This window comes from Pseudoliparis swirei, chromosome 24 (assembly GCF_029220125.1).
Source record: "Pseudoliparis swirei isolate HS2019 ecotype Mariana Trench chromosome 24, NWPU_hadal_v1, whole genome shotgun sequence".
Classification (NCBI taxonomy): domain Eukaryota; kingdom Metazoa; phylum Chordata; class Actinopteri; order Perciformes; family Liparidae; genus Pseudoliparis; species Pseudoliparis swirei.
Window position 1 is genome coordinate 24,831,710 of NC_079411.1, and position 17,309 is coordinate 24,849,018.

Sequence of the window (17,309 nt, forward strand, 5' to 3'; positions counted from 1 at the left end):
AACACTGGAGTGATAGTTGCTGTAAATGGGCCTCTATACACCTCTGGAGATATTTCATTAGAAACCAGACGTTTCCACCTAGAATAGTCATTTACCACATTAACAATGTATAGTGTGTATTTTTGATTAATGTTATCTTTATTGAAAAAACAGTGCTTTTCTTTGAAAAATAAAGACATTTCTAAGTGACCCCAAACTTTTGAACGGTAGTGTATATATATATATATATATATATATATATACATATATAAACAGTATATATGTCTATACTATTACACCCACACAATTACAAATAATAATTCATGTGAGTACCCTTGAACAGACCTCTGGCTACAGGGCCCGCCGTATAGCTGCGAGTGTGTGTGGGTGTGTGTGTGTGAGAGCCAAGAGGCAGGAATGGAGACTGGATGAGCGGGGAGAGGGAGAGAAGAGGAGGACAAAAGGAAACAATGAAGAGGAGATGCAGTGGTGGTGGTGAGGGTGGAGGTGGAGGATAATGTGTAATAAGAGTAGAGGGACACATGGAGGGAGAGAAAAAGGGTGGAAGCAGTGGGGGAAACAATGGAAATGGATGCAGAGACAGGCAAGGATAAGGAAGGAGGAGGGAGGAAAGGTTAAAGGATGAGAGAGGAAACAACGGTGTGTGTAATCAGAGAAGAGAATGGAAAGGAAAGCAACATCATCTACAAAGAGCAGGTACGCATCACTTTGCCAAACATGAGTGTACGAAGGACTGGGGAGGGTCTCTGGTTTACTGGAACACATTCAAACTAAGTAAAAGTCAATTTGAACTAAATCATCAGAGCGTTAAACAAAACATCTTCAGAACACACTGCAACTGGGAACATCTTAAATAACGTAACATTTTCAAGATGCAAAAATAACTTCAACAAATACAGCGTATGTGTGTATGTATGACAATCGCGTTCCCGAGTGCCGATCAGTAACACGTGACTATGCTTTGGCCAGGAAATTACTGGAAGACATTTACCTTCTCCGTTCCTACTTCTCCCACTGCTAAAGTATCTGGGCAAGCCCAAAGTGTGCATGCCCTGAGCTGCAACCCGCTACATGCTACATGCTACATGCTATGCACTGCCTGTGTGTGCATGCCAGCGTCTGTTGGTGCACTTCCTTTTCTTCAGTTTCTTATTTGAATACAATCTGTAAGAGCCAAATGCATGATTTCATACTTTAGTTTAAAAAGATTTAAAAAGGTAACTGAAGATAAATCAGTTTTCATTATGATTTGAAAGAACGTTTAGGTTAACATATATAATTTAGTATTGTATTTAACCCTCCTGTTACCTTAGGGTCAATTTGACCCCATTCAATGTTTAACCCTCCTGTTACCTTAGGGTCAATTTGACCCCATCCAATGTTTAATGTCGGTGTTCTTTGGGGTCAATTTGACCCCAGGCTGTTTTTCACTGTGTCAAACATATAAGAAATATCAACTTTTTTTATATATTTAAAGGGCGATTTAGGTAGTCAACAAACAAACATAAAGTACCTCACACTTAAACTTGGGAAGCAATATTAATTCTAATAATTTTCTGGAGGTTTTAATTGCTGGGGTCAAATTGACCCTAAGGTAACAGGAGGGTTAAAAGCTGAATAACTTGGATGTAAGCTTCCGATCAGAGGACGTTACGTCAGTATAACACCTGCGTGTTGGACTGTCAGTCCGGATTTGAGCTCAGAGATGTTGGAAGCGACATAGTTTTTTGACCGTGTGAACATGTAACTCTACGTTTTCTCGTAAACATTTTTTATGGAAGAACTACTTGTCTCACTCGCGTGTCAATTAATAGTTTCTAAGACTGAACTCAAAATTGTGGTACAGAAGACCCAGAACTATACGGAGTGCCACGACACACTCCAAAGTCAAAACACAGGCAGACAGTTTGATGACTTCAGTCCACTGCAGGACAGGTGTCTTAGAATGCTCTGCAACTAAGGGGATAAGGCCCCTGAAGGCTTTTAAATTAACTGGACCGCAATTCATTAGCCTCAAACGGGAGAAATACGAACATAACAGACCAATCTCATCCATGGCATGCCTAAAACATCATAATTAACTGAATTAAATTAGGTTGATGATGTTTTCAGAAGGGATTCCGTGTATTACATGTTACATGTGGAGGATTCTGTGCTCGGTTATTTAAATTAATTAAACTATTGCACCGCCAATTCAACTTTGTGCCTGTTTTGGGAGCGACCTGATTGCTTGACCTCCAGTGTTGCTGCTTGCAGATCTTTTGAGACCCGCTCACACGGACGAGCTCACACTCCACACTGCACCTCCTGGAGTTTTCAGCAATGCACCCTCCGAGTGTGAAGTTGTTTGGATTTACGGTAGTTGAGGAAATCAAGAGTCCTTCCATCTCAGTTAGAGGTGTTATCCCAACTAATGGGCTCTTTTGGGGGTTGTGATCCTGAATGTCCTTTTAGAAAATCGAAGGTAATGAGGAACTTCTTTCTGTTGCAGGCCATTTTTTTGAAAGGATTTTCATATCGGATCTCCGTATATTTCACTGGTTTTAAGTGACAGGCACCTGTGCAGGTGTTGGGCTTGAACATGATCTCTTTATGTCACGATAACTGTTTGCGGTCTCTAATTTGGCTTTGAAAGTGCACGTCTGAACGAACATGTGCGACCAATACCACAACAAAAAGTGTTTTCTCATTCTGCCAGCTGTGTAGCTCAGGATTCCTTGGAGGGATTGCAAGAGCAACATGGGCCTTAGGACACATGTTAAAGTTTAGTGTGCGAGTGTGTGTGAGTATGTGTGTGTGAGTATGAGTGTGTGTGTGTGTGTGTGTGTGTGTCTGACACTGCAGGACAGTGGAATTCTACATATGTTACTGGCGCCTCCATCCAAACGGTGCATGATGTCCACTCACACACCCACTCATTTCCCGTCTGCATATCAACAATCCCCACCCTCCCTCCCCCCTCCCCCCTCCCCCTCAATCCTTTTACACTCAGTAGGTCTTTGCTTTTTACCAGATGTTCTTAAAGACCTACACACAGTGTCAAGACACCCACAGATGTGTGTTATACCATCAGAATCCACACACGGGAAAGCATGGCCCTTGCTCAGAGATAATCGTATGTATAACACAGTGGCAGACATATTTCACAGCACCCATAACTGCAAATATTGTTGTGAATTGTTATGCAATATCATAAAACATGTTTGTTTGCCCTGAAGATGTTGATGCACAAAGTAGTGCAGTGGTGTCATTGACTCATTGAGTGTGTGTGTGTGTGTGTGTGCGCACACAATAGATGCCACTCTCATATCTCAGCTCATATGCAGACTTTTCTCAAACTTTCTGGCATCTAAAGTGCATTTGCTGGAGGCAATTTCGGTTTCTCCTTGTCGTGTCGAACCAAAACAAGCATCAATCTTGAACTATTGTTTAATGCTCACTGACAGTCTGTCCATGTCCGTCTGCCTCTGCGGCTGCATGAGTACATGTGTGAAGTACTCCGAAACACGTCAACGCGATGCTCGAGTGAATTAGGGAGCCATTTCAACCATCACCACTGACAACAATATGAAGCTACATATGAAGACTCGGTAACATTAACGTGCTGGCCAGCACACCAGAATATATTTCAAGCAATTTGTCTGTTGCACACCATTCTTCTTCCTCACTGTCCAGACATTGGCCGCCTTTCCTTTGATGACGAATGCTTCTACACTCAAAGAAATGACTCATTGGATGAACTCAATTAAATTGTTGGCAGGTTTTCCATCCAATAATTATATGCAACTCCAACTCAAATTTAGCACATCAGTGCAATAACATTTAATTAAGTTAGTCCAACTCATTTGTATCAAATACATCTAAAATAAAATAACGATATTCATTAAATTAAATTAATTTGTGTTTGTCCAACTCAAAATATAAACTAACTAACTAACTAAGAACATATGCAAACTCCACACAGAAGGAAAGCCCCAACTGGGAATTGAACCCACGGACCTCTGGCTTTGAGGCGACAGTGCTAGCCACTACACCACCGTACAGCCCTGAAAGTGTCTTCACCTTGTAAACAACTGATTTTCAGCTGGCGCATGCGCAAAAGGTAGTCCTCAATGAAACACATTTATTTTGAGTTGATATGCACACCATCTAACCTAAATAAATCTAATAAATGAAATAATTCATACATTTTGTGTTACACCCATTAAATATAAATATCTATTTTTGTAATTGATTTATTTAAATGTATCAAACAATATTTAAATGTGTCACCTCGAAGAAGGGCTTGAATCGTTTTTGTGAGTGTAACCTAAATAAATCGAATAAATGAAAGTATTCATAAATTTTGTGTAACACCCATTCAATATAAATATCTTCGTTTTGTAATTGATTTATTGAAATGTATCAAACAATATTTAAATGCGTCACCTCTAAGAAGGGCTTGAATCGTTTTTTTTTAGTGTATAAATTGGAGAGTGGAGTAAAATATAGAGAGAAAGAAAGTGAGGAGGCTCACAGCCCAAATTAAATTAGCTGTCCAACAAGTGGAACAGTTATTGGCAGACTCTCAAGGCCCTTTGTATAGTTTGCATTACGATACAACGGGATTGCAAATGAGAGTCGGTGAGTTGCCAAATCTGCCCAGATGGTTTTAGTCATTTCGCCTTTGCAGAGATTTTCCACCATATGCCTGCTTTGAGATTGTGTTTTTAAATTGGCCTATTTTGTAAAGATTTCTGTATCAGAGAGACAAAAGACAGGCAGCAGATGGATATTAAGCGAAGAGTTTTGTATGGGAGTTACAACCTGAATGCCGATGGAGAATACAAGCTCACTGCAAAGATATCAGTAGAATCAATCCATCGCTCCTCCAGGATGGACAGACATCATATGTGTAGAGTACTCATACTGCACTCCTTGTCAGAGTGCACTATTGAGAAACCAATATACCCACAACCACTACGTAAAGCTCTTATCTTTCACACACACACACACATAGTGTACTCACATTGTCATTGCATCCTTTGTTGTCCTCATATTTTGTCTCTATGTGGATGGAGAACTTGGGCAAGAATGAGCACTGTGGATAAAGGCAAAGATGTTAAACCACAAAATAATATCATAGCTGTCATTGTTGTTTCACTGCCTTTTAAAGCATCTTCAGAGAAGATAAAGAACTGGTGAACTTGAACACTCTGTCCTCCTTCCCTCGAGTGGTAGCGCAGAAAACGTTGCTTGTTTTTGAGTTATGTCTTAACGGTAGTTTAATGTATACAGCTGTAAGAAAGTGGGCCACTTAGTAATACGCTTTAATTTAATTCAATTCAGTTTATTTTATGAAGCCCAATAGCACAAATGACACATTTTGCCTCAGAGGGCTTTACAATCTGTCCCAGGACCTCACATCGGATCAGGAAAAACACTTTACTGTCCCTTCTTTCAAAAGAAGCACATAGAAGTACACTTCTAAACCACTTTTATAGTATTTACACTGACTGTCATAGCAGCTGTTGGAACTGTCTGTCTCTCTCTCTTTCTATGTTCTTCCTCACTGTATACTCCCTGTCAACATTTACAGAAGACAATTCCTTTTGCCTCACAGCTCATCTTGGCATGGGTGTATCCACACTGACTCGCGCGTGGACATAAAACACCCTCGTACATATACACATATACAGAAGACTATGTCAAGTATTCTGCCACAGCAGCATTGTTGTCTTTCCTCTCGTGTCCCTGCACCCTGAAGTGGCGTGACTCCTGCTGTTGACAGGTCTCACATCTGTTTAAGAGAAGCCCGATAGCTAAGCCTTATCACACGCTCATGTGTCTTATAAACGTGTCAGTGCATTCTGCCAACGCTCCGTGTGTTCTCGAGGGTTTAATCACAGGTCACACAGGCAGCTCTGCTTATTAAAAAAGACACGCCCAGTGGAGTGTGTGTGTGTGTGTGTGTGTGTTGGACATGGAGGCTGTGGCCCTTAACTGACAAACCTAATCCCTTTGTGACAAAATTCTGCAAGATAATGGGCCTGCACTTCAAACAGCAGCAGGCTTAATTAACTTCTGTAAACAGTATTACATTATAGCTTTCTAAAAATAGTGAACCGCAATTTACATGTACACACCATTTGAAATAACACGCTGTCAGATCCTTCAGACTCAAGAACAGTGTATTGCGATTTCTAATCTCAAATGTTAAAACCCATAAACATAAAGCATACTGTATGTAATGTACCATCTAGGAGATTTCTGTGCTTAAAAATATACTTGTAAAATATAGTATCCCAGTCACCACAAGCTAACTAGTGTGACACATGTGGTCCTTAGAGCTGTACTAATTTAACCCTTGTGTTGCCTTAGGGTCATTTTGACCCGAATCAATATTACACCCTCCCCCCACCTTTGGGTCATTTTGACCCGATTCAATGTTTCACCCTCCTGTTACCTTTATATTTACTAACATATTTTACCCTTTGGGTTCAATTTGACGCCAGCAATTAAAACCTCCAGAAAATTATTAGAATTAATATTGTTTTCCAAGTTTAAGTGTGAGGCACTTTATGTTTGTTTGTTGACTACCGAAAGAACACCGACATTAAACATTGAATGGGGTCAAATTAATCCAAAGGCGGGGGGAGGGTGTAATATTGATTCGGGTCAAAATGACCCTAAGGCAACACAAGGGTTAAGATGTGTATATTGGTGATGTCGATGTCAATGTGCAATGGACACTTGGAGAGGAATCACCCATTTGTGTGTTTTTGTCTTGTTTTTTGGATTAGATTTATGGACTGCACCTTCACCGTTTTGGTTCCCCGGTCTTATCCACCTTGTTTTGATCAGCAGCAGCTTGTTCAAGCAGAACATCTCTAAAAGAACAAGAGATGATTCCCAGGAGTTGTTGGGAGACCAAAACGGAGCGAAAAAGGAGCGTCCATTGTGACTTTCATTCTCCAAATAAATGTTATTGTTGCTCTGTCTCCACTGGATGTGTGAATGGGAGATTGCTTCAATAAGGCTATATTTGTCAATGTTGCGATAAAGTGGCCAAAAACAAATGTATTCTAATCCAACGCTTGTAAAATAGGAGTCCATGCCACCATACCCAACTAGATATTTAACATTAGATTCATGAATGTGTACATGTTGTTCCATCTCAAGTGTTCCTCCACTAGAAAGTGCGATGCTGGTGAGCTTTGACTGGGCCAGCGTGTGCTTTGAGAGCATTTACAGCTGGAACGGGTCAGACTTCTGATCACCTCTGGTCACTTTATCTGATCATTTTGGAGTTTGGCACTCTGTGTGGCCACCGGTGCAAAATAAGGCACTTATTAAGACATACAGAGTGACATGAAGGGTACTTACTGTGTATTCTACAGACCAGCGCGAGGAGACACAGACATCGGGGCACAGGACGGAGACAGAGCACAGGAATAACAGTTAGTTATGTAACCTCTTTGAATTATCAAAAGCATTAGAAGGAGGCCATGATGTAAAAAAAAAGAGAGAAAAGTGTAAGACTTATAGGGACTGCACTGTGGCGGTCATATATCTCATACCTCACATCTTCCCCTCTTCAGTGACTTTCCCTTCCACTTTAATTTGCTCTCATCAAAGAGAAATTCCCATTCGTCTGTTCTCCTCGGCTTGTAACACTTCTCCTTCAGATCAGGATCATTAAAGCATCACAGAGATATGTCCTGGGCCCCGCTGCTCCGATCATTTGCCCTCCTGACGACCGGTTGCTCGTGATGCCGGGGATTTACGAAGCAAAGCGTGTGCTGCCGTCAGCGCGGAGACCGGGCGTTTGCTCCACGCTAACACTGAACTTGTAAATGCAGGTCGGCTCTAACATGTTTATGTGTCAATAACATGTTTGTGCTTTCTCGCACCAAGTCTTCCTGGCACACTGACAAACAGAAAGCTGCCATGTTGCATCTGATCCGCGTGTCAGCATTAATGTGTATCTACAGTGTGTGTTGTTGTTGTTGTTGTCTACAGCCGCTGTCCCACGTCAATACAAACACCTTTTAGAGTTGAAGGGTATACTTTTTTTGATCCACGTTTCCCGTCTTCAGAAGTCACCGATTTTTGACATCTAAATTGCATTTTGCTTAGAATGCTATACAACCGCTTATTTCCAATGGAGCTGCATTAAGATCAAAAATCCTCAGGTCTTTCAGAAATCACATATGGCTGAAGAATGAGGATAAGACTTTACTGAATTATGCGACACACATTTGAAGTTGCACAGGGACTTTGGTAAAAAAAAGAAAAAGAAGAAAAAAGCTCTTTCCGTTCCTATTAAAAATGTGTTATAAGATGCAGAGGAGATTAGCAATCATGGGCCATGTGCTGGGAATGAATCTCCTCCAATGCGTCTTGAAAACTTGAAAGCTACTCCAACTCCATAAAAGCATCCAGCAAAGTGTCTGCGCCAGTGCTGAGGATACTGTATTGTCACTGAAACAAACTTTTCGGGCCTGAAAACCAATTGAGAAGCTGACCTTTAAAAGGTGTGCTAACCTATTCCAGCCTGAGCTATCGTGAGCTCTATTTATACACGAGACAAGAATACAAGAGGGAGAGTGTTCCAGAAGGGCTTTCTTATTGTTACAGCAGCTTACAAAGGAGTGAGAGTGTGAGGCCTGCTTGTGGTAATGGCAATTACAACAAAAACTACCGACCTACAAAAGATTGATTAGTCCTACAACACACTTTCAGGGCTCTCAAGTGTCACGCATTGAGCGTGAGACTCACGCATTTCGGTCTTAAGTCACGCACTCCCGCCACACATCGTATTTCTCACGCAGAAAAAAACTCTCGGCTATTTAATGTTTTAATGTGCTGCAGCGCGCCAACATGAGCTGGCCGCGCTGCCCTCACCGTGGAGGAATCAAGCGCTCCCCTGGAGGTCTGCTGTGAGGAGCCACTTATCAGCCAATCAAAAAATAGAAATGGGCTACACAATAGCCAATGAGAAAAAAACACGTATCTGTTGTATCCGGGTGAGATTTAATCCAGCAACCAATGAAAGTAAAGCATCCTGGAATTGCGCGCGACTGATTGATATCCGAAAATGTCGTTCTGCAGGGGGGGGGGGGGGGGGTGCTGATGGAAATGTCACTCTTGCCTGTCTTCAAAACTTGAGAGCCACGCACTTTGACTCTCCATGCTCACCTGTTTTGGTGTAAGGGTAGTAGTTCCACGCTTTCTCTGTCACGTAGAAGATCTTGGGAACCACTGCTTGAGCCCAGGTGGGTAATTTACTGCAGAGAGACATCGAGACGGACAGAGACAGATGAGGACCGAGGCTGTAGGCATGTAGCAGCGACGCAAGGGATGAGGCGGTAAGTGAGGCTGAAATTGCTTCCGCTATCGTAGCAATCACGAAAAAAATACTTGTTCCACTTGTGAAAGGGAAATCGGTTGGAAGAGCATTGAAACCGAGGGGTGGTGTGAAGAGAACTCTTCAAAAGGCTTTAATTCTGAGGAACGTGCTCCGGGAGAGCAAACACACATCGCTGTACCAAATTACTGGTAGGACCTTTTGAATCTAAAGATCAACCAACCATAAGGTATTGGGAGTTATGTATTGGACCATTTGCTGGATGCAGTAACTTCCTGGAGTGTACTGTGGATAAGACCACCGGCAGCAAACACCCAGCCAAACAAGATATGATGTGTGAGTGAGCTTGAGAGACGCTGGCAAATTGTATTACCTTTGGATAGAGCCAGGCAGGCCATTGTCCCTCGTTTTTAGTCTTTATGTTAAACTAACCAGTTGCCAGGCTCTTCATATGTACCATCCAGACATGAGAGTGGTATCAATCCTCTAAAAATTCCAGCAAGAAAGCCAATAAGGGTATTACCCGAAATGCCGAACTATTCCTTTTAATTAGACTCGAGCTCCCTCTGAGCCTCTTTGCGGTCCAGAACCTCTCTGGACGTGTTCACAGAGTTGCAGTAAACTGCCAAAATGTCCACTCAGAAGACGTTGTGCGTCACGCTCGACATTCTCTAATCTCGAAACCCTGGACTCTGGCAAGACTGCAATTGAGGCCGCATTGAGAAGTTATTTATGAGACGTGTGAAACCTTCATCTGCGCTCCCCCTGTGACTGACATGTTCAATGGCGCCCACTGCATCGCGACGGCTGTGAATCAAAACAGCCATCGACGATCACATTGTGTGAAAGTTGGCAGGCTCTCTCTCCCTCCCCCTCCTGACAAAAGAGACTGACACTCCTCCTACACCTCCATCTGTTGATTTCTCCCGGTCCATCCCTGTTCTTGTGAAGATCTTTGCCAACAGCTGCTGCGACGGGGGCCCACGTTGCCATGCGTGGCACCCACGCTTAGTTGAACACGTCCAGGGAAAGGCAACACTTTCTTCAATCATAATATCACTCATCCCCTCTCCTCTCTTCAGGAAGAGTATTGACAGAACAAGCTCGTCGGATGGGAAAAGGCTAAAGAGTGAAGCACAGCCCGAGGCAGCTTGCGAGGGCTTAATTGGGAGGTTGAAGCATGACAGAATGAGTCCGGATTGACTTCCCTGCTGGGGAATCGGTTTGTGCAGAGCCAGATGGAGGGCCCGTAGTGGTTCGCAAAATCATATTAATCTCATAGAACATCATCATTGCCTTGTCTCGGTTCTTTTGAACACATGTTTTTCCTGTGTTTTCCGGACCAGTGGGTTAAAAGGACTGACCCGGTATGTGTTCATCAGTATCAACATTACTTATGTATCATGTCAAATTAAAATACCCTCATGGGCAAAAAGAAATCAATACATAAAAATACATCGATTGGGAAATAAATGAACTGGCCTGAAGACACAGTAGATGCGTAAATATAAAAGGTGTAACGGTTTTAACGGTTCATATAACAATTGCAAATGTCACTTTTTTTGTGAAATTGTGGAACTTGTTGATAATGAGTTCAGTTTTCGTATATATTTCATATTTGTATTAAATACACTGCAAATGACCTGCAAAAACCTGACTGGAAGCCCAACGTCTTTCTGTGAGCTCCCGCTCATCTCCAGTGAAGAACAGAGCCGTGCTGACTCGGCATCGTTAGTTCTCTAGCATCGAGAACGCTGACACAGGTATTTGTGCTTAAACAGATGCTGTACAGCATAATTAGTCTCCCTCTCTTACTGTTTTATTCCTTTCTCTTCCGCTTTCCTTTATTGTTCCTCACACATTTTCCATCAACTCTCTTTGATTCATGTGGATCTTATCTTGTGTGTGTGTGTGTGTGTGTGTGTGTGTGTGTGTGTGTGTGTGTGTGTGTGTGTGTGTGTGTGTGTGTGTGTGTGTGTGTGTGTGTGTGTGTGTGTGTGAGAAGCATCAGTATGGGGTGATGTCTAGATATATAACTGAGGGAAACCTGCTCGTAAAAACCTGCAGAGATCAGCATGTGCGTATTTGTGTTGCACACCTTTACAACCTTATCAAATGTCTAAATGTTATATTTGATATGCATATATACACAAGACTATAAACTCTAGCCTAAAAAGTCACGGCCATGGATTAAAATGTTATCGTATTTGTTATTTGAGTGAAAAGGTCCAGAAACAAGAGATCTAGTCTCAGATTGAGAGCCAGCCTTAAAAGCCGTCAACCAGAACAGAAAAGGAACAGGAAAAAATAATAATTTAAAGTACCCGTTGTTACTAAGCTCATTACGGTCGAAGCTCATTTCAGCAGTTTCGAGATTTCTTTATTCACATTTAGTTTAAGTCGTTGGGTTGTGCTCTGTTCAGCCATGGCGGATTATCATCATCTTTCCACCTCCTGTATAAAAAAACAAACTCAAAATGTCCTGTGGACCAGAGGATTCTACCTAGGAAATATATAAAATATGGAAAGCATCTCAAACTGGCTACAGGCTCCACGAAAAATGTGTTAAGCGAAGTGCCGGCAGAGTGCAACACTTAAACCACTCATCTACATTGGACAACAACGTGGACATGAGGCGCTGCACTGACCTGTTGAGGTAGACTCGTTTCTCTGTGAACTGTCCTTGGCCGTGCGTCGGGTCTTCGAACGGTTCGTTCTGGACGACCTCCACTCCTTCCCCTCTGTCGCTCTGCTCGTGGCTGTGCTTGCTGATCATGTACAGCTGGCCGATCTGGTACTGCAAGATAAAAGCGTCGGACGGGTTAAGTTCACACGCGGCTGTCGGGAACTGGAGGCCGAGACGGCGATAACGATGCGAACACCGATAATGATAAAGCACTCGCAATCAGAAGGTAATAAAGCGCTACTTTTGAGTATGAACCCACCATCACCATGGAATCAAATCCAAAGCTTATGAAGCACATCATTACATTTCATTTGCAGCGTGTTTTTGTTTCCATCGTAAAAGCAGAAGAGAAGTCTTTTTATAACTAATACTGATAATACCCAAATATCTGAAGCAACGCATCAGTTTTAATAACAATCATTGAGCTAATTTTGACTATTTGAATATAAATGGCGGCGGTCTTTAATCATAAATGTAATTTCAGGGTTCAGTTCCTTCAGATCTACTTTCTATATTTCTGCCCTCAGGCTGACGGAAAGTGTGAAACGGAACTCCTCGACAATGTAAGAAGCAAATGCTTGGATGTGTTTCACCATGAATTATTGGTCTGCTTGACCCTGAGTCTGTCATGATCTGGAGTTTGTGTCTCGTTTTGTGTCTTGTTTTGAAGTCCTTGTGTCGTCTGTCTCCCTGTGATTGTCTGCCCTGGCCCTGATTGTTTCCTTCTGTGTGATTGCTGGCCCCGCCCTAATTGTGTTCACCTGTGTCTCGTTCCCCGTTGTCCAATCACCTCCGCCTGCCTGTGTATGTAAACCCTGTTCGTCTCATTCCCAGTGTGGCTTCGTACTGTTTGGTCCGCGTGTTTGTCGTCCTGTTAGTAGTTGGAAATTAAATATTGGTTTTTGCAGAATATGTCGGCATTTGGGTCATCTCTCTCTGCGACATCCGTGACTTATCACGACAGAGTCAACACTCATGTATGTATTGGTTTATGTTTCAGACTTAGCTGAGAAAAAGGTCAGAAAAGTAAATTAAGTCATGTCAACTTCTGCAATTCTTCTTCAATGAAAGGCCAGACTTCCTGTTTGTTCTGTTGAATGATCTGGACTCTGTGGCATTTGTACTAATTGGAACATGTTCAGTAAATGAAACACTCTGACCACGCAATAACAGCTTCGATATCCTTCGGCATGATCACTTTTTTCAAGCAATAAACCGTGGATTGACTAGCACTTCTTTCCACTTCTAAATCCTTATCTTCTATTGGTGACAAAAGACCCAAAAAGGACTCGGAAAAGATCTGGAAAAGAATGTAGGATTTCAAAGAGAGAAAAGGTGCTGACTGAGGAGGATCCAAGGAGGGAAACTTGAGGAGTTTTAATAAGTAAATAAATCCAAGAAACAATCTTTTGTTAAAAAATGTCCCGTTGCGTTTCTTTTCCGTAAGTAAAAGAATAAGAAGATGAGACTAAATGAGGCGTAAAAGGGCAAAGAAAAGACGGTTCAACGATGGCACGTGATGTTCGTAATTCTAGCATCTGTTATTGAGCTGTTTCCTGCTCAGTCACCGTACGCTCCTCTCCTCCACACATGTGCTTCAGTTTGAACCGAAGTCTCAGAAGTGAGAGTGCTGGTAATGAAAGCGAGCTAAATCAACTCCATATTACCCTGAACTCCACAATTGCCTCTTTTCATGACCTTCACCAGCCACGACTATTTGCTGATGGGGAGAATGTGAGGCGCTCACCCAAAATAGCACCCGGGGGTGTCAGAATTTAGCTTAAGTAAATGCTCTCGAATAAGTATAGCCAAATAAAGAAAAGAAAGGATTGTAGAAAAAAAAAGGAAAAAAAGAATCCAAACTTAATTTCCTGAATAATAAAAAGGGCACAATGTCCGGCTGCATTATTAACGCAACGCTGCAAAAACTACACATTTGGCCAAATATATAATTTAATAATTCGGTGGATGCATTAGGGTCAATTGTGCTTTGCCTTTGCATTCAATACAATATGCATAGTATATTTAACACTATACATTTTCCAATATAATAATGGTAAAACAAAATTTTAAAACATTAGTCTTGTAATGTATCAGTAATAATACATGCTTCAAATATTTAATGCCAAAGAGTTTCACTGACACTAGGTAATTTTACATATGATCATTACATTCATGACAATTGAATAAGTTATGATCATGTTGTCAGACATTATGCGATGATGCATTTCACGCTAGTCTACAGAATACATGCATTGATTGCATATGATAGGTAGATTATGTCATAATGGACAATCAACACTGTCATACATCTGTAATACAAGATCATTAATATGAAACTGTATAGACTAACGATCACAACAACAATGTTCATATGTACTTAATGACACATGATCGCAACTAAATATACTAAGCTAAGAATACATGAGTATACAATTGACAATAAGCTTCTGATAGATGTCATAAGATAGCTTTAACACATAACCCAATTAGAACTGTCACATTACTTGTATGTCATAAGCACTAGCATACACAGCTAGATAGAAATCGCTAGTAGAGTCTGCAATCATACATGCAAGCTATGTAGACAACGACCTCAGATCAACGACTAGCTGTGTAACTAGAATAATGACTGACGATAAAGACATTACAAGCTATCATTAGACACAATGTCAGAAATAACATACATCGCCTTTCCCACTAATAAAACTCGCACAGTCCAAGACAAAATGATTAGGTAGCATTGAGGAACAGTCAACTATATCGCAATCAATCAAAACGGGCTTGCAAATTAACCTCATTCAGTAACCAATTTCGACTTCATTTTCATGAACCAACCAGTACTGAACTAATATGTCTAGACCTTAGATATTCCAATGAGCACAATCTGTTATCTAACAGCTGAATCTTCACAACTCAGAATATGTTTACAACTGACTCATAATGACATTAGCACAACCAATTAGTAATGACTAAGCAGATGTATATTTCTTGCTCAATTAAAGTTTCAAAGATATCATTAGTACTGACTTAATACTACGCATATGAAAGTTAGGACATTTTCAACTGAACAATACACCTAATCTTCATACCGTCACTCACCAATACTAGTACCATTTCATATTAGTCTACGTATGTAAAGTTCTCTGTTACTTTCATGCAAGAAGTCAACCTTCTACGATATGAGCTGATGCTGCAATTACGCTTCAAGTACTCACAAGTCCAACATCCGAAAATTGCACAATCCAACTAATATCTAGGCATCCATTCTACGCATACATTCCCTATATCTTTGGTCATTCTGATATTGAACATTCCTTAACCTCTCTGTTTCATTATTATGCAACATGCTTGAATGCTCAGGAGCTATCAATACATAGACCAATCTACACTGATACATCTCTAATCAAGTTTAAATTCTTTATTAGTTACCTTCTTAATGCCTCTAGATTATATCATATTGATACAGTATTCATAGTAATGATCAGACTGATATCTTGTAGTCGTTCAAAATCAGGCAATACTAATGAATGTCTATAAATATACTATAATTTAATAATAGAAGTTATCAAGACGAAGTAGTTGAAATGATTAATAACTTTAAGTATGAATTAATACAAGTTAATAGAAGAATTCAGCGTTCAAGTGAAATTTTATGTTTCAACTGAATGCTCTAATTCACACTCAAGTTTTGAACAGAACTAGTCAAACAGTAGCGTTCAAACATGACTTATGCATGGTTCTTATCAACGCTCAGAATCTTTAATTATATTAGTGATGTCTTAAATACATTACATGAATTTTAATATGACTATAAAGTATTCTAACAAAAAATGATATTTAATACTTAAATTTTGGTCATAGCTACTTACAACAATACTCTTGAATAGTTACATTATATCATCTTAATTAGTAGTGAAATACAATTAAATTATACTATGAACAGAATTGTTATACTTAAAATAGACTAATCATGTGTTTGAAGCTGTAATATTAGTAAAATATAGTATGCATCTTAGAGAGAATGGAGCTGTGGACGTGAAGGATTGAGAGGTGCAGTAATGGGTCAGAGTGGTGGATGACTGATATGAAGACAACAATTAAATAGGATAAGTAAAGGTTTGAAACATATAGTACATTATGAAAGAAAAGGTAGGGTATTAAACAAATCACTTGAATTGTCTAATTAACTCGAAACACCTGCAAGGGTTTCCTGAGCCTTGACAAACACTCAGCTGTTATAAATCTTTTTTTTAACTTGGTCTGAGGAAATATTAAAATTTTATGAGATAGGATTTTAGAGTTTTCTTAAGCTGTAAGCCATAATCAGCAATATTAAAAGAATAAAAGGCTTGCAATATTTCAGTTGATTTGTAATGAATCCAGAATGCATGACATTTTTGTTTTTTTAATTGCATTACAGAAAATAAAGAACTTTATCACAATATTCTAATTTTCTGAGACAGTCCTGTATATGTTTATCTGTGCTGTAAAATGTCTCTTTGGACACAACCTTAAACCTTTGATGTGTGTCGTTCCATCCTCTCTCGCCCTCTTATCGAACATCATTTAAATTATTCACATTTCATTTTTCTAGTTGAATTTCATGTCATTTACCTGAAGTGTTGCTATGTCACAGCAAAGGCCTTGCCAACCAGAAAGTGGTTCATTCACTGCGATCTCTCCGAGCTCTTAGGCACAAATAGCCTCATGCATTAACGAAAAATAAATTTAAAAAAATAAAAAGAACAACTTAGTACTGCTCACTTTTACAAGGTCTTAAAAATGTCTAGACTGGTTGTCAGACGTACGTAATATGGATAAACAACATTGCAGCGTTAAGCTGTATCAATCAATACGCGGCCTATCTGAACTCTCTCAGCATTTATTTGCAGTCGATAACGTTACAACTCCATACTCAAGAAAGTGCAGTAGTCAGTGAAGCTACACAACTGTTGGTGAGGGCGACGAGAATGGAGACAAAAGGGAAGAAAAGAGAGCAACAAATAATAAGTGGATGAAACAGTGGGCGGTAAAAATGGTGAATCAGCAGATTGAGAAGAGGGCAGAGGAGGAAGATGAGAGGCAGGAAATAAACTGCAGAAAGAGAGCGGCTGCACATCACTGTATAGCAATACATTGCCAGGGCATTGAGGGGGAACTCAAATTAAAGAGAGCAATAAACCAAGACAGATGAGGATGGATGGAGGGAAGATGAGAATAGTATTACGTCCATTTAGAGATGATCTCTCTCATTATTCTGTGTGGCAATCT

At 40.5% G+C, this 17,309-nt stretch overlaps 1 protein-coding gene across 1 annotated transcript in view; it reads right to left on the reverse strand.

Annotated features, from left to right (window-relative positions):
* The window catches only part of LOC130189653 (cytoplasmic phosphatidylinositol transfer protein 1-like), a 71,679-nt gene that overhangs the window by 7,558 nt on the left and 46,812 nt on the right, over window positions 1-17,309 (reverse strand). Inside the window, exons 2-5 of the mRNA XM_056408565.1 lie at window positions 11,998-12,146; window positions 9,181-9,269; window positions 7,366-7,373; window positions 5,009-5,080 (exon numbers count right to left, since the gene is read on the reverse strand). Coding sequence (XP_056264540.1) covers window positions 5,009-5,080; window positions 7,366-7,373; window positions 9,181-9,269; window positions 11,998-12,146 — 318 coding nt within the window. The remainder of the gene's footprint in view (window positions 1-5,008; window positions 5,081-7,365; window positions 7,374-9,180; window positions 9,270-11,997; window positions 12,147-17,309) is intronic.